Source organism: Sciurus vulgaris (assembly GCF_902686455.1).
Source record: "Sciurus vulgaris genome assembly, chromosome: 2".
Taxonomy (NCBI): Eukaryota; Metazoa; Chordata; class Mammalia; order Rodentia; family Sciuridae; genus Sciurus; species Sciurus vulgaris.
In genome coordinates this window covers 39,568,612-39,591,476 of record NC_136462.1, presented here as the reverse complement: position 1 = coordinate 39,591,476, position 22,865 = coordinate 39,568,612, and the positions used below count along the sequence as shown (strand labels likewise).

The following is a 22,865-nucleotide window of genomic DNA, read 5'->3' as shown; positions in this document are numbered from 1 at the left end:
TACTGCTCAAGATGGGCATGGTGGTATGCTCCTGTAGTTCCAGCTACTCAGAAGGCTGAGGCAGGAAGATCACTTGAGCTTGGGGATTGAACACTGAGCTACATTCCAGCTCTTTTTTATTTTAAGACAGGGTCTCACTAAATTGATTAGAGCTTCACAAAGTTGTTATAGCTGACTTTGAACCTGTGCCTCAGTCTCCCAAGCCATTGGGAGTACAGACTAGTGCCACCACATCCTACTCTTCAGCTCAGAAGTTTGAGACTAGGTTAGGCAACAAAGCAAGACCCTGTCTTAAAAAAAAAATAAATAAATCAGACATCTGGATATCGACATGCAAAAGAATGAAGATGGACTCCAACCTTACATAATGTACAAAAAATTAACTCAAAATAAAAACTAAACCATAAACCTCTTAGATGAAAACATAAAGCTACACAACTGTAACCCAGTGACCCAAGATATTGAGGCATGAGGATCACAAGTTTGAGGTTTGCCTCAGCAACTTAGTGAGAACTTGTCTCAAAATAAAAAAATAAAAAGGGAGGATGTAGCTCTGTGGAAGAGCAAAGCTGGGTTAAATTCCCAGGACAAAAAAACCTTACACAAAACCTTCTAAAATAGGGTTTCACTAAAAATCTGGGTACTGCAGACTAGTCAAGTTTCACAAAAAAATTAAGCTTTATGCATAAAATTACATTTAAAAAATAAACTTCATATGTAGTATGGCCCCAATTATTTCCAAATTTCAAGGAAAGTTCTGTAAATGTCAATACTGCCTTTTTCCTTACTCTGTTTATTTTCCAAGTCTTCTATGAGTTTCAGTACTTATCTTGCTTGTCCTCTTGGCAGAATTTAACAATGCTAACTACTTTTCTTCTCTAGAAACACCCTCTCTCTTACTTTGATTTCTGATTTCCCTCTACGGCATATTCTTTTTGTTTGTTTGTTTGTTGGTTTTTTTTTTTTTTTCCTTTTTTTAAATTTTAATTGAAAGTCATAAATTTACATAGGGCAATATCCTTTGATTCATTCTGTTATTTTTTCCCTTCCCCCCCAACCCTGCCACCCCTCTTTTCCCTCTATACAGCATATTCTTTTTATGTTACTATCCAATCTATACCCTCTCTTCTGTAAACTCTCCCACGGAGACCCAGCAGTGTGCCTGAAGACATGCTTACACTGTGCAATCCTGCTCATTTGATCACAGCTGTTTGAATTAGGCATGGATACTTGGCACTGGGGAAGCAGATTCAGTGGTGGGTCTGAGCTAATCAGATTCTTTTTTTTCTGACAGTAATTCAAAAAAGTCAGAAAGACCATCTCTGCTGTGTGCTTGAACTTGTAAATAGTATAGAACCGGGGGTGACATAGACACATGCATACCAAAGCAGAGAGAGAGGAGAAAGGAGCAGGAATGAGAGACTATGTAATCCCAAGGAGCAAAGACAGCGAGACGTAGTTCTCCTCACATGCCTGAAACTGGCTCCAATCTCTCACAAGACCCAGCAGCACTTTCATGCCCTTGGTTTCTATCAGATTCCCCGCTCTACTCCACGGAAAAAACAAACAAACAAACAAAAAAAAAACCCCAAAATAATAATTATTCCTCTTTTTGCTTAAGTTAGTCCAGAATAGTTTATTTTATACACACACACACCCTTAGATACTCCTTCATACCTCTCAAATGACTCAGATTCTGTTACAGGTTCTTTTTACTCTTTCAGTTCTTTAAATATTGACATCTTAAGTGGTTTTCTCCAGAGAGCCTCTGTCTTCTGTGTGTCCTTTCCTAGGGCAATATTATCCACTCCTGTCACTTCACTCTACCTGCTGATGACACCAAAACTGCCCAGATGTCCTTCATGGATAGAACTGCCTCCTAGAGAATTGTGGATGACTGTCCTACAGACACTTCACACTCAACAAAACTAAAAGTAAAATCATCTCTGTACTCTACCCTGCACCTGGCCCAACTATGACCTGCTTCCATCTCCACAAATCAAACTGCTTACTCTCTCTCAGCTTCCCAAACACAATATCCAAGAATAATACTTCCTTTTATTTCCCTCCTTACTGCCATTCAATTAGTCATCATGTCCTAACAATTCTACCTGCAATATCTACCAAATTCATCCATTTCTTTCTATTACCACTGATGCTACCAGGGTTAGGTTTTGTTTTGTTTGTACTGGAGATTGAATCTAGGGGTGCTTTACATCCCCAATCCTTTTTTCTTTTACTTTGAGCCTGTGTCTTGCTAAGTTACCAGGGCTGGCCTCGAACTCGCAATCCTCCTGCCTCAGCTTCCAAGTTGCTCAAATTACAGGCATGCACTACCTCACCTGGCTCTGAGCAGTTTTTAACCAGAGCCAGACAGTAACAATATAAGCTTTGTAGACAGTACAGTTCATGTATGTCACAACCATTTAATTCTGCTACTGTAGCATAAAAGCATTCAGACAATATAAAAATGAACAGACGTGGTGGCATTCCCATATGCTTTCTTTACAGACATTAAGATTTTGAATTTCACATAATTTTCATATGCCCCAAAATATTCTTTTGGCTTTTTACAACAACTTAAACATGTGAAAACCACTTATACGTCACAAGTCACATAAAGATAGGCAGCAGGTATAAGGGTATAGCTCAGTGGTACGGTAAGTACTTAGCATGCATAAGAGCTGGGTTTGAGCCCTAACACTACAAAAAGCAGAAGATATTTAAATTAAAAAAACAAAAACAAAACAAAACCCAAAAAACCAGGTGGCAGGCCATTGTTTGCCAACCACTGATCTAGGTCCCTATCCTAGGTACCTGTCATTTCTCCATTGAACTGGTAAAATAACCCCCTCCCTTGTCTGGTCTCCCTACAGCCAGTGTTGCTTCCTCCTAGTGCATTTTCTATACAACAGAGAGAATCTTCCTAAAATACCAATCTATTCTTGAAAAATGAACCATATGTTCTATTCACACCAATATGTGTAGGGCCTACCATATTGCCTAGAAATTTTTTTTCAACTTTTAATTTTTTGCAGTATTGGAGATTGAGCCCAGTACATGTTAGACAAGCATTTTACCACTGAGCTACATCCCCAGTCCCTTTTTAAAAAATTATTATTTGTTTTGAGGCAGGGTCTTGCTAAGTTGCCCAGGATGGCCTTGAACTTGCGATCCTTCTGCCTCTGTCTTCCAAGTAGCTGGAAGTAGAGGTGTGTGCCACGACATCTGTCAAGAAAAAAAGATTATATTTGTTGAATCAAATTATCTTGATTTTTATTCCACGAGAAGAAAAACAGATCATTGCAACAAAAGAAATGCACTTATTATTCTCAGTTGACATGATTTCCTTTATGAAAAAAGCACAAGAATCTACATACAGGTTATTAAATTAAGGATAAGTTCAACAATGTATAAAAACAACTACATTTCTATATTCCAACCACAAATCTGAATTTTAATTAAATATCAATTCCAATAGAAACAAAAAAATAGCTAAAAATAAATCTTACACTTGACCTATATGGAAAAAACTACAAAGCTACATTGATAGATATAATAAGTAGATTTACCATATTACACATAAGACTCAATATTGTAAGGCCATCAATTCTCTCCAAGTTAATTTATAAATGTAATTAATGTAATTTCAATAAAGTACAGAGTTTTTCTTGGAAATTGAAGAGCTCATTCTAAAACGTATACTGAAAGCAAGGACCAAATTAGCCAAGACAACTTTGAAGGTAGGGAACTTGGATGAGCAGCAATTAAAGCAAGAAAGATAACCATATTGATAAAGACACAAACATAACAGTGTAACCGAACAGAGAACCCGGAATCAGACCCATACGTATATGGGAACTTGATACGTACAGATGTGGCATTTCAGATAAGTTAAAAAAAAAAAAAAAAAAAAAAAAAAAGAACCAAACGTGGTGGTGCATGCCTGAGATGTAGAGGCAGGAGGATCACAAGATGGAGGCCAGCCTCAGCAACTTAGCGAGACCCTAAGCAACTCAGAGAGACCCTGTCTCTAAACAAAATATTAAAAGGGACTAGGGATGTGACTCTGGTTAGGCACCCCTGGGTTCAATCCCTGATAACAAAAACCAAAACCAAAACCATTAAGCAGCCCAAGAGAAAAACATATTTCCATGTACAAACTTGTACAAAAATATTAGAAGCAGTGTTATTCAAAACAAGCAAAAAGTGAACCCAAATGGCCATAGATTGATGAAAGGATAAGTAAAATGTGGTATGCCCACCTAAATATATATTAATTGGCAATAAAAGAAATAAAGGATTATAGCACTGATATATGCTACATTATGAGTGAAATGTAAAAACATACTGGGTAAATGGATTTTTAAAAAGCCTATGCAAAGTGAAAAAAGCTAGTCACGGGCTGGATTTGTGACTCAGTGGTAGAACATTACCTCGCATGAGTGAGGCCCTGGATTTGATTCTCAGCACTGCATATAAATAAGTAAAAAAAAAAAAAAGGTCCACTGACAACTATAAACAATTTTTTTTTTTAAAAAGCTAGTCACAACAGACCACGTATTGCATGTTTGCACTTACGTGAAATGCCTAGAATAGGAAAATTTATATACATGTAAGGTGGATTAGTAGTTGCCTAGAGATTGGGGGAAAATATAGTGACTACTATAAATAGGGACTTTCTTTGGGGGATGATGAAATGTTCTAAGTTGATTGTGGTGACAGTTACACAATTCTATAAATATACTAAAAAATCACTGAACTGTGTTCTTTGTTGTTTTTGATATGAGATCTGACCCAACATGGCCTTGAACTTCTGGGCTCAAGCAATCTTCCTGCCTCAGGTCTGAATACCTGAGACTACACATCTGGTTGAAATATATATTTTAAATGGGGTGAATAGTATGGTATTGGATTGCATATCAATAAACTATTATGTAGCTGGGTGCAATGGCACATGCCTGTAATCCCAGAGATTCAGGAAGCTGAGGCAGGAGGATTCCAAGTTTGAGGTCAGCCTTGGCAACTAAGCAAGACCCTGTCTCAAGATAAAATTTTTTTCTAAAAAGGACTGGGGATGTAGCTCAATGGTAAAGCCCCTGAGTTCAAACCCCAGTACTTCCACAACAAAAAATAAATAAGTAAACAAACACTGAAAGGGGTTAGGGGTATAGCTCAGTGGTAGAGCATCACTGAGTTCAACTCCTACTATGGGAGGTGGGGAATTAACTTTTATATGAAAAAAAAAAAACAAAAAAAAAACAAACAAACAAAAAAAAAACTAACAAAACAGCTAGGGGTAAACCCTTGCAATCCCAGTTACTCAGGAAACTGAGGCAGTGATTGCAAATTAGAGACAATTAGCATTTTACCAAGACCCTGTCTCAACAGAAAAAAAAATAAATAAAAATAATAAAGACTTGGGCTGTAACTCAGTGATAAAACATCTCTGGGTTCAATCCCCAGTACTTTAAAAAAAATATATATATATATCCCAAGCTCTTTGCTGCAGGCAGGTCCCAGGAGGTAGCACAGGAGAAGAAATCAAGAGTCCAACATCTCACTGAGTTAAGGGGAGGGAGTTGTTGTTCCCAGAGGTCAAAAAGGATATAATTTGCAGAACAGAGTACTGGAGAGAGGAATCTGTGCAGAGAATGAGCCCTGGACATGTGTATAGGAAACTGTGCAAAGTTTTGGCCAAGTACTAATCTGCAAGCATGGGGAGAAAGTCCTCCAGACTGGGGACAAACTACTGGAAAGAAATAGGCCCCAAATTCCCAAAGTTCATGTAAGTTTGGCATTCTTATCAAGCAGAGGAAAGAGGAAACTGTGTAGAGCAGTTAGAAGGTTACCACCTAAGTCATGAAGCTAAATTAACTCTAGGCTGTTTATTCTGGACCCATCCTAGCAAGACTAAAAGGATTAAGTTGACAAGTAATCTAACTGCCCTCCAGAACAAAGTCCAACACTATTTAAAGGAATACAACAAAGTTCAAAACCTGTAAAAAGAACCAAGGAGCAAGAAAATACAAACCATAACCAGAAGAAATGTTCAAAACACCCAAAGATGATAGAGATCATAGGATTAATAATAAGGACCTTAAAACAGCTACTGAAAATCTTATAAACACAATGAGCTGAGAAATGAATGACTTTGGAAAAGGTTTAAATGGAACTTACGGATACAAAATACACAGTATCTGAAATTATATTCCATCTTACTTGATGAAATTACTAGAACATTAGACACTGTGGAAGATCAGTTAACTTGAAGTCATAGCAATATAAACTATACAAAAGGAAGCACACAGAGCAAAGCCAGAGCCAAACAAAAAGCAAAACGAAAACCAGAGCATGAGTGACCTGTGAATAAACAGTATAATGCATGAAACTGGAATTCCCAAAGCAGAGGATAGAAGGGAAGAAGAATTTTTTTCTAGAAATAATGCTAAATATCTTCCGAATAAAATAAAAAGTACAAACCCACAGACAAGATCAATAAATTCTAAGAAGAAATATAAAGAAAATCATATCAAAGCACATCATTTTTCAATTTCTCAAATCTAATGACAAAAAAAATCTTAAAAGCAAAGACATATTACAAAGGACCACAGATAAAAATTATAGCAGACATCATACTGATATCTATGCAAGCCAGAAGATAATGAAGCCACATATTTAAAGTTGTGAAAGAAAAAAAAATCAACTTAGAATTCTGTATCTCATGAAAATATTTTCCCAAAGTTAAGTCAAAATGTTTTTCAAAGAATAAAACTAAGAAAAATGTCATTGCTAATACATATAAACTAAAAAAAATGTGAAAAGAAGCTGTTTAGGCAGAAAATTACACCAGTTCCAAACCTATATTAGCACATTCTAAAACTACATCCTGGAACATTATACAAAATAATAATGTATTGTAGGCTTTATAACATACATTGATATAAATGTATGTTATAATACAAAAAGGGGAGAAGGGAAAGTGGTAGTATACTATTGAAAGGTTCTATGCTATACCTGAGTGGTATATTACTTAAAGGGGAGCAACTACTGAAAAGAGGGAAGAGGGAATACAGTTTTAAAAAAACTAAAAAGCAAAATACCCATGATCTAATAGAAAAAAAAAAAAAAAAACAAAAAAAACCAGAGAATAAGCAGTTCATAAAAAGGGATACAAAAATGGTCAATAAACTTAGATAAAACTCTTTAACTTTACTGATAAGAAAAATGCAAATTTGTTAAAATTATCTTGGGGAAAGATCAATGAGTTTGACAATATATTGTAATAGTAAGAGTGTAGGAAACCAGGTACTGTCATATACTGCTAGTAGAAATGTAAATAGGTACAATCTTTATGAATGGCAATATTCCATTACCTGTTGACAATCAGATGTATATACTGTTTTGTTTGTTAACATAGGGTTTCACTGTGTTGCTCAGGCTGGTCTCAAACTTCTGGACTCAAGTGGTCCTCCTGTCTCTGCTTCCCAAGTAATTGGGGCCATAGGCAAATCCCAACACATGCTTAAATACACATACTCTTTTGACACTGTAATGTGTTAGTATACATATAAATAATCACTGTCTCCCTATACGTTATGACTGGGAATCTAAAGGTACTGGAATGTTCAACTTATTAAATTAGGTTATATTTATATATTGAACACATCATGCAAATGTGAAAAAATAAGATATCTCTCTCTATAGAACACAATGAATTACATGGTAATATAATGCAATAGTCTGATATCCATTTCTAGTCAAATGCCTGGTTTGAATTCTGGCTCTATAATACTTTCTGAGTGATCTTAGGTAAATTACTTAATCATCCTCTGCCTCAGTTTCTTCTGAAAACTAGTGATGATGTTACTCTCATAGGATTTTATGGGGATTAAAGAATGAAGTTGGGCTTGGTGGTGCATGCCCGTAATCCCAGCTGCTTGGGAGGCTGAGACAGGAGGATCAGTTCAAAGCCAACCAAGCAACTCAGTGAGACCCTGTCTCTAAATAAAATACGAAAAATAGGACTGGGGATGTGGCTCAGTGACCTCCCCTGAGTGACCCTGAGCACCAAAAAAAAAAAAAAAAAAATTAAAAATTAAGTAATGTAAACCATTTAAAATAATCACAAGCACAATTAGCATTTATTAATTTCTGAGTAAAAGAAAGGAAAATCGTGTGTGTGTGTGTGTGTGTGTGTGTGTGTGTGTGTGTGTGTGTGTGTATTATTTTATTTTATTTTTGTGGTACTGAGAATTGAACCCAGTCAAGTGTTCTACCTTGAGCTACATTCAAAACCCCTCACAATATATTTCTAAGTAAAAAAAAAAGAAAAAAAAAGTGAGAGCCAGAACAATACAGTATGTTGCTCTTAGTATGAAAAATGAAATATATAAATACACATCTATGAAAGTAAAGACTATCTCTGGAAAGCTAAACAAGAAAAATATAATAAATTCTGTGGAAAAGAAATCCTCATAACTGGGACAAAGAAAAGAGAACTGTACTCTCTTCTTGATATTTGTATGTAAATTTGGAATTTTCAACAATGTATTACTTATTTAAATAGAGAATGGCAATTAATTTTAAACCAAGAATTAGTGAAAAGCATTTGTAAAATCAGGAAAAAGTACATTTCCAACACAAGTATTATGCTAGCTTAAAAACTAGCATAATATTGTATTGACAATATGTAATAAAAATTGTGTTTTTTTCCAGAATTACCACAGTAATCCATTTTCCTTGTTTTTTTTCCACCTTGTTTTATTGGCGCATCATAGTTGTACATATTAATGGGATCTGTTGTTACACTCTCATACATGCACACTTCCCTTGGCTCCTGTAGCTTCTTCTGGTCTTTGTTATTTATGAACCACTTCGTTGACCCTTATTCCTTGTTTTTCTTCCTTCTATCTTTTAATGACCCCACCAATATCCTTCTCTATTATGTACAATAAACTGTATTTTGACAGAACATCTTATATGTTTTTTTTTTCCAAAGCTCTTATTATGCTTATTTAAAAAATTTTTTTTTTTTGGTACCGGGGATTGAACCCATGACTACTTTGCCACTCAGCCACTTCCCCAGTCCTTTTTATTTATTTTGAGACAGTGTCTCTTTAAGTTGTTGAGGGTCTCACTAGGATGCTAAGGCTGACATAGAACTTGTCATCCTCCTGCCTCAGCATCTCTAGCTGCTGGATTACACATGTTTATTGAATTTTTTATTTATACTAGGTAGATAGAGGGAAAGAAGGGTGACAAATGAACATTTTAACACATTTAAGGCACAAATATTTGGAGGTAGGTACAGTGGCCTGCACCTGTAATCCTGACTACTTTGGAGGCTGAGGTGGGAGGATCTATTGAGCCCACCAATTTGAGACCAACCTGGGCAAAATAATAAGACCCCCATTTCAAAACAAAAACAAAAGAATACACAAATATCTGTGGCTATTTCATACATATGCACATACACAAGTTATCTTCTCAAGGCATAAAAAGTTATTCTTGTTTTTTAAGAACCTAATTGTTATTTCAAAAATAACATTTATTATTACAAAGACACTTTAAAAATTATACACAGAGTATGACTTGAGTCAGTCTATCTACACTTCAATCCAGCCTCTGCCATTTATTACCTGTGTTGAGTTGCATGAAGTCCCTGTATCTCAGTTTCCTCACCCATAAACTTGTTAATAACAGGACTAAATTGCAATATTACAAAAGTAAATTAAATGAGGTAATAGATATTTCAATGTCTCATTCACAGTAAGTCATTAATAAATATTAATAGTAATGTATATCTATTATTATTATTATTATTATTATTATTAGAAAAAGTAGTGAAAGCATATGTAGAAAAGACTGGTTGGAAATGGGTTGTCTACCAAGTGTATGATAAAACTAATTTTTAAGAAGATACATTATTAAAGCAAGTATTTAATAGAATTGGTTATATGCCATATTATTTAAAAATTAAGAATTTGGGGATGGGTGTGCAGTTCAGGAGTGGAGCTCGTTCTTAGCATGCCCAAGGGCATAACAACAACAACAACAATAAATTATTTCTTTTTTTAAAAATTTTTTTAGTTGTAGATGAACACAATACCTTTATTTTATTTTTTTAATGTGTTGCTGAGAATCGAAATCAGTGCCTCACACATGCTAGGTGAGTGCTCTACCACTGAGCCACAACCCCAGATGGACACAATACCATTATTTTATTTAATTTATTTTTATGTGGTGCTGAGGATCAATTCCAGTGCCTCACATGGGCCAGGCAAAAGTACTACCACTGAGCCACAACCCCAATCCCTCCTTATTTCTTAATTTTTTTCCCAGTTCAAGCTACAAAAACTTCCAAATAAAATGTGAGCAATAACAATTATCTTGGCCAATGGACCTTAAGTTATTTAATCCCCACAGGAATGCCATATCATATTCTATCTCATGTCATCATAAAAGATAGTTTAGGTTTTGTTTGGTTTTGTTTTGCAATGCTGGGGATCAAACCCATCTGTCTTATGCATGCTAAGCAAGGGCTCTACCACTGAGCTCCATTACCAGCCCTTATAAAAAGGTCTTTAGGCAACAGCTTGCAGCTATATGTCTCCAATTTCCTTTTTTGTAACATAATATACCTTACAAAGATTTGAAGACTAGAATTGCAAAGAGGCTGAGACAGCAATCTTTTTAAGAAAACATTACTATTATTATTATTTGGGGGGGGGGTACTAGAGATTGAACTCAGGGGCCCTTGACCCCTAAGCTACATCCCCAGCCCTATTTTGTATTTTTTTATTTAGAGACAGGGTCTTACTGAGTTGCTTAGAGCCTTTTTTTTTTTTTTTTTTTTTTTTTTTTTTTTTTTTGGCTGAAGCTGGCTTTGAACTCGCAATCCTCCTGCCTCAGCCTCCGGAGAAAAGATTATTTTGGAGAAATATATATTCTAAGGTGCTCATGTTAGTCTTTGGAACTTACTCCAATAAAATACAATGTTCCTCGCTTATCTAATGGATCAGAATCTCTGGGAATAAGTTGTAGAAATCTGCACTTCAAACCACACCCAGCTAATTGTTTTTGTGTACTGTCACTTTAAGAATGAAGAATAATAAAAAACACAAAGGATTAATTTAAAAGACTCCATATATAAGATGAATCTTGAGCAAATTTCAAGGAGGGTAAGAATATTAAGTGGTAGGGAGGAATGAAGTAGTTATGCCCAGCCTAAAGAAAGGTACATGAGCTAATTTAGTTTTGAGAGGCATCATATACATATAAAAGTAATCACACCTGTTCCAAGCAAGTATCTGGGTCATAGCAGAGGGACAAGACTGTCTACCAAAACTGATGCTAATTAGAAAAACACCAGGCTTTCATTGTTTAATTCTTCTCCCAGTTTCTAATTTTTTTTTTTTTTTTTTCATTTCCCACTCTGGAAATAGAAACCTACAGTGTAGTACAATACTTGAGCAAAGGAAGGTAACTTTTGCTTGCCATACATAATAAGGAAAAGTATAAAGGCAAAAAAAAAGTCATTTTGATTTTTGTACTGAGTTACTATAGTCAAACATTTGTAAAGAAAGAACTTTTATGTATGTAAGGGATGCTTTTTTCCAAAACAATTAGAAAACAATTATGCAAATTTAGGAGTTTATTCAAATTTAGAGGAAAGATAACATAAAATAAGAAATTTAAACCATTATAAGATTAGCTGGTACACTGGCATATGCCTGTAATCCCAGTGATTCTGGAGCTGAGGCAGGAGGACAGCAAGTTCAAAACTAGTCTCAGCAATTTACCAAGTTCTATCTCAAAATGAAAAATAAAAAGGGCTAATGATGTGACTTAGTGATAAAGCACCATTGGCTTCAATTCCCAGTAACAAAAAAATAAATAAACGAATAAACCACTACAGGATTAGTTCTGATGTAACTGGTCGCTTTCCACATCTGTAAAATGACATGTTTAAGAGTAGGTGATTTCTAACATTTTTGCTGGCTCAAATTTCTAAAACTATATTTACAAATTCCTCAAACATTGAATTAAATATACTATGTTGTTCAAAAACTATAAGTAAGCTTATTCTAATAATTCAAATGCTAGCTACATCCTATAAACAATTCAGCAGTACTATTTTCAGACTTCCTGTTAGCATGTGTCCTTAAAAAATGAAGAGTAAAACGTAACTATTTTCTCTTACTTCAATTGCTAATATTAAATAGCTCACAACAAAACTACTCACTGAGGAGGCATTATAAAAGGCTTCCCAATCTTAGAATGCTGACAGTTGCATGAAAATAAGTTTTATCAGTTAGTTAGTAAATATCACACTAAATACAACTCATTGGCAATCTTAAATTTGGAAATATTCAGATTAAATGAAAAATTTGAGGTATTTATCAATCATGCAAAACAGGCATGGTTTATAATCTGAATGTCACTGTGTGTCCCCTTTGGTTAAACAGGAAAAAACTTTCAATGGTACTATTCCCTCCTAATTCTGCCATTCTTAATACCCACATTACACATTCTCTATGTTACAATAAGAGAAACACTACACAGAACTATCCATGGGGACAAGATTTTTACCTATACTTACATTGCATACAGGCTAAGCAAGCTCATTATAGCTTATTATAACGGAGTTTTACATAGAATGTGTATTTCTCAATGTAAGAACATCATGTGCATTTAAAAAAAACGAAGAAAACCTGCTTCCTTAGATTCTCCATAATTATGTGCTTTATTCTTAAGGGACTGGTCTTGCAAGACTAACAAATCATATAACTTAAGACGGATAAAAACAAGCCCTGTAATTGAAGCACAAGTTTTTCTTCTCTATGAAAGATAGTTTCTAAACCTACAACATCTACGGACCATTAAGAACTCGGAACTGGAAGGCCAAAGGACATAGGCAAGATAAAAATGATCAAATACTCATCCTTGGCTCTTACCCTGCTGTCATACTTACCATGTTTATAAAACCATTAGTCTAAGAACCCTAGCTTCAAGAATAACTTTTAAAAACCATGCATTTTTACACTTATTGTGACAATAGTACTGTAATAGCTCACAAACTTGATTCTACAGATCAGTGAGCCAGAAGGTAATTAAACTTTGTCTATCAGCAAATTAGCAACCACGTCCCTTAAAAACAGAATTCGGTCTCTGCTCCATTAACTTCCAGCAAGAGCAGCTTTCGTTTAAAATTCGTTACTTCGTGGCTTGGAACTAGCATGTTTATTTCGGAATTATACCACGGTTTTGTAAACACCATCTCACATGCAAGCTAACGACTTTACCTGCGTCTGAAACAATCAGTTTGGGGGTAAAGCACCATACATGACAGTGAAACTGAGTCTCAGTTACTAAGTGATTAATTAAGAAAATCCACTTCCACTGTGCATCACAAGAATTCAAACAACTTGAAAACTCAGCCCAAGTCCAATGATAATATGTTACTGCATGAAAAGTGTAATATTACACTTGGCGTGAAAGGCACGCTCTTAAAATGTAATTTAACAGGCTAAATCTTCTAGGTTTCCCCCCAACACTTCTTTTTTTTTTTTTTTTTTTTTAACGGAAAAGGGGCCTCTGTAGCGGCACTGTGAAAACCTGTGGAAAGAGATTCTGGAGGGGAATGGCCAAATTAAAATAACTGTAAAGAGCACAGAGAACTCCGAGTTCTTTAACTCCCCCGAGGCTGACCCGGGGGAACCGAGGGCGCCTTACCTGCCAGCGGCCATAGGTGAGGAGGACCATGGAAATGGGGATGGCGGTGCCGGACATGGCGTGGGTGGAGGGCATGCTGTACTCGGAGTTGTAGAAGACCTCCAACTTGACCACCGGCGGCGAGGAGGGCCGCGGCCAGCGGATGATGTCCTTGGTGCACTGGCCCAGGTACATGACCAGCACCCAGATGATCACCAGCCTGCGCCCCACCAGGGCGTCCAGGTTCCAGATCCAGAAAGGGAAGAACATGATGTAAAAGAGTTCGTTGCCCAACTCCGTGCCGAAGCAGAACAGGTAGTAGAGCGGCCAGTTGCTCACGCGGGCCAGCTCGCCCTCCTCGCCCGTCAGCGAGTTGCGTCGCAGGGAGCCCGCGCGCCGCGACGAGGCCGGGCCCAGCTCGGCCGCCAGCCCGTTCCGCACGCCGTTGGGGGCGCCGCTGCCGTCCGGCTTGGCTGAGCACTGATTGCGGTCGCTCCCGGGCGGCTGGGGGCCCTCGGTCGCTCCGGACTGCCGTCCTCGCCGCCGGGGGTCTCCGGCGAGCGGCGCCTCCGCCTTCTCATCCTCCCTGCGTTCGGCTGAGCGGCTCGGCGGCGCTTCCACCCCGCACAGACGCTGGAAACGGGCCACTTTCTGCGGCTCCTGCAGACAGGCAGCCAGCTGGGCTAGGTGCTGCCTCAGCGACATGATAACGGGACCTGCAGGAGGCGACCGGGCCCCCGCGCAGCGAACCGTCCCCGCGCCTGGCCAGCGGCAGCAGCGCCTCGCTCGACGCGCTGGAGTCTGCCGGTGACGGCGCCACAGGCCGCAGCGGCCGCCGCGCGCCCCCGCCCCGCGCGCCCCTCCCTCGCTGCGCGCGCCCCGCCGCCGCCCGCCGCCTCCGCGCGCGCGCGCCGTGCCCCGCCCCCTGCCGCGCTCCGGGAGCGTGCCGGGCCGCGCGGGTCCGCCCGAGCGCAGCGGGCGGCCAGGCGTGCAGGCTCCGCGGGCTGACGCCCTGAGGTTCCCCTAGTGCCCACCGCCAGGCGTCGCGGCGTGCGGCGGGCGGGGCAGGTCTCCCTGCCCCATCTTCAGCCCCAGTTCCCTGCAGACTGGTGTTGCCGGCTTCCCTCTACCAGGCGTTGACTTAGAGAGGCCACGATCCTGATGCCATCTTTGGCAGTGTTGGTGACCAAGCAGCCGGACATCCTGTTGGCACCGAGTCAAATGGTGAATGATGAATGGAGGCGAAATAACCACCATGCACCCGGAATCGTTCGACTTAAGTCATTAGCAAGTAATTACAGAGCTGTCTCGGAAGGTGGGTGTCAGGAAAGCCACGTGCCAGTTGACCAGTGGTGGCAAGATTAGATGGTGATACCAGGACAGATCCAGGATATATAATCGGTAAAATTAACAGTTGTGTTCTGCAAAGGAAACCTAATGGCCTACAAATTCAAAATATCGTGTCATTTATCAAACATTGAGGGAGCACAGGTATTCTTACATGTAAAATTTCCTCTTAATAAATTCTAATAGCTAAGATGTTCGCACAAAGACATGTAATTAATGGTTGAATACAGTACATTGGATTTTGAGTTTGATATGCACAAACGACTTCTAGATAGGACAGATTTTATTCTAAGGTCTCTGAACTCTTAATTCCAGGAAGTTATTTCTATAATTAAAAAATTCAAACTACTCCCAAGAAACTGACTGGAAAACGTTCCTCGCCTTTACTTCATTAGAAATACTTTCATTTCCCAGGGAAGGTTACTCTCTCTTCCTCCTACTTCAATTGCTGGGCTGTGGCCAGAGAAAGAGAAATAAATCATCATCCTGATTCTCAAGTTGCTGACAGTATAAAGAGGAGATAGACCACCTCTAGAGTACAGCACAGATGTAAAAGAGACAAACTGCGTGCACCGAGGGGGCGAAAAAACAAGTATGATCAGAGCCAGCAAGAAAGGTGTTAAGTCGTGGGCAGTGGCACATATCTGTAATCCCAGGAGGATCTCAAATTCAAGGCCAGCCTCAGCAATTTAGTGATGATCTAAGCAATTTATCAAGACCCTGTGTCCAAAAAAAGGCGGGGGGGGGGGGGGGGGGGCGGGGGGGGGGGCTGGGACTGTGACTCAGTGGTTAAGCACCCCTAGGTTCAATCCCCAGTGCCCAAAAAAATAAAATAAAAAAGTGTTAAGAGCTGATCCTGTTTAGCTTGTTTGAAATTAAAGATATATGAACAGGTGAAGAAGTCCATTTTAGGAAGAAAAATTAACAAAGACTGGGGATAGGAATGTGCAAAGATACATTTGGTTTAAAAAATATATATATAGAAATCAGAGTAGGACTATTGGAAAAGAGGTTAGAAAGGGGGGATAAAACTACATTGGAAAGCCTCGACTCCCAAGCTAGGGATTTCATTTTGTAGGCAGTGGGAGCCCTAAAAGACTTAAGCTAGGGAGAAACCCCATCAGAACTGTGCTTCAGAAAGAAAAGTAGAAGAGGAAGCAAAAAAAAAAGAAGAAGAAGAAGATAACTGGAGCCAGGTGCAGTAGCACACAGCTGTAAACCTAGCGTCTTGAGATACTGAAACAGGAAGATTGCAAGTTCAAGACCAGCCTCAGCAGCTTAGTGAGGCCCTAAGCAACTTAGTGAGACCCTGTCTCAAAATAAAAAAAAATAAAAAAGGTTGGGGATGTAGCTCAGTGGCAAAGCACCCCTGGGTTCAATCCTTGGTACATAGAAAAAAAAAAAAACTGGGAAGGAAGTCAAAGATGGATTGCCAGAGGCCAGAGACTGAAAGCCAGGTAAATAATTAGAAGTTGAGTGTAGAACCAGGTGAGAAGAATGAGTGCCTGGTCCAGGACAGTCATTCCAGGAGACAGAAGGAAGATTTGAAAAAGATTTTGAAACTAGGAAACTAGCTGTTTCATTTGAACTCATAACTCTAGTGGTACTGGAGGTTGAGGCAGAAGGATCACAAGTTGGAGGCCAACCAGGGCAACTTAGTAAGACTCTGTCTCAAAATAAAAATTTAATAGAGAGGGTTGGGGATGTGGCTCAGTGGTAGAGCACTCCTAGGTTAAATCCCTGGTACCACATGCACATACAGAGAGAGAGAAAGGAGGGAAGGAAGGAGGAAGGAAAGAAGGAAGGACTGGAGATGTAACTCAGTGTTAAAGTACTTACTTTTGTTCCCCAGGTCCTTGGTTCAATCCCCAGGAACTACAAAAAAGAAAAGAAATGGACTAATAGAATTGTGGGGCTGGAAGAGGATTATAGGCCATCTTCTTCATTTCCTCATTTACAGAGTGTCCTTTGATTTATTCACCTGTGTTAGGTTCTTGGAGATACGCCCGTAATAGGACAGATCCTGTTTTCAAAATGCTGTGTTCATATAATCATTGAGAGTGCTATCCTTCTGCAGTCTTCCCAGGTTAGTGTTATCTTTTGACTTTTCCTCTGAATTCTCCACCTGCTCTTCCTTGTTCCCACTTTCACAATCCTAACCCTAGTTCAAGTCAGACAAGAAAGGAGCTAGACCTCTGGGTGCACACCTGTGATCTGGGCTACTTGGAAGGCTGAGGCCGGAGTAGTTCAACTTCAGGGCCAGTCTGAGCAATTTAAAGGGTCCCTGTCTCAAAATAGAATTTTTTTTTTCTTCTGGTATCAGCTCTACCACTGAGCTACGTCCCCAGGCAGTGAGAGAAGGCCGGTGCTTTTAAGGTCTCCTGTGCAGGGTCCTCATCCTGCCTCCTCCTCTTATGACCGTCCTGCATCCAGTTCTTCTCACCCTACATTAAATAATTCTTAAATAAAGTTCCCTGAATATTTCATACTTGCTTGTGCTTGTGTGTCAGTTCATACCTTTTTGTGTGTCTGGGGACTGAAGCATGCCCTACCAGAGAGCTGCATTCCTAGTAGTTTATACAATGTCTTTCTGTCTTGCACTCATTTCCTTCCACTTCTCACCTGACTGAATCCTTCAAGACTGTTTTGTAAATTAGACCATGAGGTAGCTGAAGACAACAGCATCTTGACTTCTGTATCCCTAGCACCTAACACAAAAATGTTTATCAAATAACTGAATGGATTAAAAATACAAATGCATGAACTTCCTGCTGGGTGAGGTGACACATACCTGTAATCTTAGCTATTTGGGAGACTGAGGCAGATGGATTGCAAATTTAAGACTAGTCTGGACAAATTAATGAGACCTTGCCTCAAAATTTTTTAAATTAAAATCTTATTTATTTTTACAGACTGTATTTTGATTCCTTGTACACAATGGGGTACAACTTTTTATTTCTATGGTTGTACGCAATGTAGTTTCACACCATTCTTTATTCATACATATACATAGGGTAATACTGTTTCATTCTACTATCTTTCTGTACCCCACCCCCTCCCACCCCATTTTCCTCTACACTATCCAAATTTCCTTCATTCTTCTCTTCCCCCGTCACCCCCCGCCCCTTGTTATATATCATCATCCACTTATCAGAGAAAACATTTGGCCTTTGGTTTTTGGGGGCTTGGCCTATTTCACTTAGCATGATATTTTCCAACTTCATCCATTTACCAGCAAATGTCATAATTTTACTCTTCTTTATGGCTGAGTAATATTCCATTGTGTATATATGCCACAGTTTCTTTATCCATTCATCATTGAAGGGCATCTCGGGTGGTTCCACAATCTAGCTATTGTGAATGGAGCTGCTATGAACATTGACGTGGCTGCATCACTATAGTATGCTGATTTTAAGTCCTTTGGGTATAAACCAAGGAATGGGATAGCTGGGTCAAATGGTGGGTTCATTCCAAGTTTTCTGAGGAATCTCCATAGAGCTTTCCAGAGAGGCTGCACCAATTTGCAACTCCCCCAGTCATATATGAGTGTGCCTTTTTCCCCACATCCACGCCAACACTTATTTTTGCTTGTGTTCTTGATAATAGCCATTCTAACTGGAATTAGATGAAACCTTAGTGTGGTTTTAATTTCCATTTTTCTAATTACTAGGGATGATGAGCACTTTTTCATATATTTGTTGATCACCTGTGTATCTTCTGTGAAATGTCTGCCCATTTCCTTAGCCCATTTATTGATTGCGTTCTTTGTATTTTGGGTATAAAGTTTTTTAAGTTCTTTATAAATTTTGGAAATGAGTGCTCCTCTGAAGTGTGTGTGGAAAAGATTTTCTCCCACTCTGTAGGCTCTCTTTTCACATTGTTGATTGTTTCCTGTGCTGAGAAAAAAACTTTTTAGTTTGAATCTATCCCATTTATTGATTCTTGCTTTTATTTCTTATGCTATGGGGGTCTTGTTAAGAAAGTCTGGTGCTAAGCCAACATGATGGAGATTTGGGCCTACTTTCTCTTCTATTTGGTGAAGGGTCTCAGGCCTAATTCCTAGATCCTTGATCCATTTTGAGTTGAGTTTTGTACAGGGTGAGAGATAGGGTTTAATTTCATTTTACTGCATATGGATTTCCAGTTTTGCCAGCACCATTTGTTGAAGAGGCTATCTTTTCTCCATGGTAAGTTTTTGGCACCTATGTCTAATATGAAATAACTGTACTTAAGTGGGTATATCTCCGTGTCTTCTGTCCTGTACCATTGGTCTACCTGTCTATTTTGGTGCCAATACCATGCTGTTTTTGTTATTATTGCTCTATAGTAGAGTTTAAGTTCTAGTATAGTGATACTTCCTGCATCATTCTTCCTGCCCAGGATTACTTTGGCTATTCTGAGTCTTTTTGTTCTTCCAGATGAATTTCATGATTGCTTTTTCTGTTTTTATGAGAAATGTCATAGGGATTTTAATTGGAATTGCATTAAATCTGTATAGCACCTTTGGAAGTATGGCCATTTTGATAATATTGATTCTGCCTATCCAAGAACATGGAAGATCTTTCCATCTTCTAAGGTCTTCTTCAATTTCTTTGTTTAATATTCTGTAGTTGTCATTGTAGAGATCTTTCACCTCTTTGACCCTGCCTCAAGTTTTTAAAAAATATAAAAAATTATAAAAGGTTGAAGATATAGTTCAGAGGTAGAACACTTGCCTACTAGCATGTGCAAGGCCCTGAATTCAATGCCCAGTACTGAAAAGAAATTAATTCCTATAGACCTCCCCCAAAGAAACTGAAACCTTGTCCAGCAGGCTAGGTTTGATCCCTAGCACTAAAAAATAAAGATACTGAAATCCAAAAGCTTCTTAAAACTCATATGAACCTGATAGTTTGGCTGTGGCTTTTGCCAGGGCAACTGTGACGGTTTAACATATTTGACTCCATGGAAATGTTATAGGCCAGGCTATATGGGCAATGACTGAACAGACTCCATTTTACCTTGAGACTCTATGTTATGGAGAAATACTTCTCCCATTGGAACACCCCACCTCTGTACCCATCAACAGTTGCTTAGCATGACATGTTTGGCAACACAAAATGGCAACTTGTATAATGAAAAATTGTTCTCTTTTTGATTCCTATTTTCCTAAATGTACCATGTCAGCAGTGATGTCTACAGTGATTGTCTAGATGTTAGTAACCATTTTTAATTTGTACCTAAGTAAGGTCATTTTGACCCACTTCCCCTTCTGCTAATGATTTTAGATTGTATGATGTTAGTTTGTAATTTTAAATCATAGCAACAGACACTTATGACGGATGTACTGACTTATGGTATAAAAACCCCTACAACCCTGTGATCAGGGCTGTTCTCCCAGTAGCCATTTTTGGGGCATTGTGTGAGACACTCAGTCAGCTGGCTAATGAAAGACTCTCAAATTTGGACTTCTCAGTGGTGATCCATCCTTTCTTAAGTTGTGCCCCAGAACAGCAACCATGAATATTAAGAAGGCATTCTCTTTTTCAGTCCTTATACAAATCTTTTTTTTTTTTTTTTCATTTTCTTTTCTGGTGGTCCTGGAGATCCAACCCAGGGCTTCAGGTGCTGTACCACCAAGCAACACCACCAGGCCCTCATACAAATCTTTGAGGACGCCTCACTATGCTAGAGATGCCGCCGTTTCTGGTCAAACCAGTGTGTCCAGTAACTGTTTGGTAATAAATTCTTTAGAATTATTTAATTTAAATTATAACTTGGACACAATGAGAAAGTGAAGATTTCCCTTCTTGGATAACCAGTTTTAAAGTGGTTACATTTATTGGATCTTGTTATGCAACATGTATTTATCTGATGTGCCTTACAGAGGGTAACTAATTCAATCTGCACAACAACTGTAAGGTATTCTTTCATCCTCATCCCACATGTGAAAAACAGAGGTACAAAAACATTAAAAAATATATTCAAGTTTCAGAGCTAGTAAGTACTAAAGCTAGGACCCAAGGCATCCAAAGCCAGAATTTAAACTCTTATGCATTATAGTATACATTATGCTCTTGTCTCCTAAGATCTCTCTCTCTCTCTCTCTCTCTCTCTCTCTCTCTCTCTCTCTCTCTCTCTCTCTCTCTCTCTTTAGGTACTGGGAACAATTGAACCCACTGAGCTACATCCCCTGCCTTTTTTATTTTTTATTTCGAGACTAACTTGCTTAGGGCCTCACTAAGTGGCTGAGGCTGCCCTTAAACTTGTGATCCTCCAACCTCAGCCTCCCAGATTGCTGGGATTACAGGTACACTACCATGCCTGGCACAAGAACTCCTAAAATGACTCTTTTCTACTCTTCTATTACCATCACTGTTTAGGAAATTGTAATTAATTCTAATTCTAATTTCCTTATGGAAAATAACATTCAGTCGACTTCTGAGTCCTGAACTTTCATATTATGTTTGGTTGGTCATTAAAGTATAATAAATATATACTGTGCAAAATGTTACATGGAGGCAACCATTGAGACTCCATGTCATTTTCCACTCAAACAATTATCGAGTGATTACCAAATGCAAAGCATCCTATTAAACTCTAGAGAAGATATACAGGAATAAAACGCTGTCTTGCCCTCAAAAAATTTATAATCTTGAAGGAGAGATTTAAAGACTGTATGGGAAGCCAGGCCTGCTGACACACACCTGAAATCCCAGCAATGGGGAGGCTGAGATGGGAGAATTGCAAGCCCAGCCTGTTAAATGTTTTAACGGAGGTGCAGACACAAGGCCAGGGGAATAATAAGAGAAGGAATTATGTCCCAAACAAGAAAGGAAGAGTATTTTTAGCATTTGTGTTGGATAGAAATTCAGAGGGGAGAAAAACATCTGAGGCACAGAAAAAGAGAAAGAGCAAGCAAGGCATTGAATAAAAACCACAGGATGCCATTGTCTGGACAAGGCCTCTACTTTAGACCCGGACAGACCAGACTGGAAATCAGAATGGAATCACCCACTGCGAAAGCTCTACTTCACCAAACCAGAACTATGCTGTTGATCTGACCATACAGGATACCAAGAGAAATGAACGGTGAAGCCAAATTTCTCTAACCAGACCAGTTTCAATTGGCATGACGATAAAGCTCCCTGTATCTTATTTCTTACACAAAACCATACATGATACCAAGAGAAATGAGAGGTAAAGCCAAATTTCTCAACCAGACCAGTTTCAATTGGCATGACGATAAAGTTCCCTGTATCTTATTTCTTACACAAAAAAAATGTAACCCAAAATAAACTGTCAGCCAATAATTTTCCTCTTACTCTGTCTCCACCTTACAAGGAAAGTAATTTTGAAATGACCAATCCACTTTTCATTCTTTGTTTCTGCTTTTTTCTCTCTTTCTTTGTCTGTAAAACCCTTCCTTGCTCAGTTTATCAGAACACTTACTCTATTTAATGGAGTGAAGTGTGTCTGATTTTAGAATTAAATATATGTCCATTCAGATGTTTAAATGAAACGGATATATCTGAGTTCAGTGGCACACACCTGTTGATTTCAGTGACCTGGGAGGCTGAGGCAGGAGGATCACAAGTTTGAGGACAACCTCAGGACTTAACAAGACCCTACCTCAAAAAATAAAAAGGCCTGGGGATGTGGCTCAGTGGTAAAGCGCCCCTGGGTTCGATCCCTGGTACCAAAAGGAAAAAAAAAAAAATGTTATAACTTGGAAAAAGTGAGAAGAATTTTTAAAACAACTGAAAGATACTGGGGAATAGTATTGACCAAATTATATTTTTATGTTGTATATGCATACAAAT

The 22,865-nt window shown here is 38.7% G+C and overlaps 1 protein-coding gene and 1 long non-coding RNA gene across 3 annotated transcripts in view; one reads left to right on the top strand and one right to left on the bottom strand.

Moving 5' to 3' along the window:
• Positions 1 to 14,571, bottom strand: part of LOC306653321 (sphingosine-1-phosphate phosphatase 1) — a 116,384-nt gene extending 101,813 nt beyond the window's left edge. For both annotated transcript variants that reach the window (XM_079126289.1, XM_079126290.1), the window contains exon 1: positions 13,738 to 14,571. In XM_079126289.1, coding sequence (XP_078982415.1) covers positions 13,738 to 14,421 — 684 coding nt within the window. In that variant the 5' untranslated portion in view covers positions 14,422 to 14,571. The remainder of the gene's footprint in view (positions 1 to 13,737) is intronic.
• Positions 14,572 to 14,704: 133 nt separating this feature from the next.
• Positions 14,705 to 22,360, top strand: LOC306653332. Its single transcript, XR_013761704.1, has 3 exons — positions 14,705 to 15,031; positions 21,200 to 22,134; positions 22,243 to 22,360. It is a non-coding gene; the product is annotated as an uncharacterized lncRNA (long non-coding RNA).
• The last annotated feature ends 505 nt before the right edge of the window (positions 22,361 to 22,865 follow it).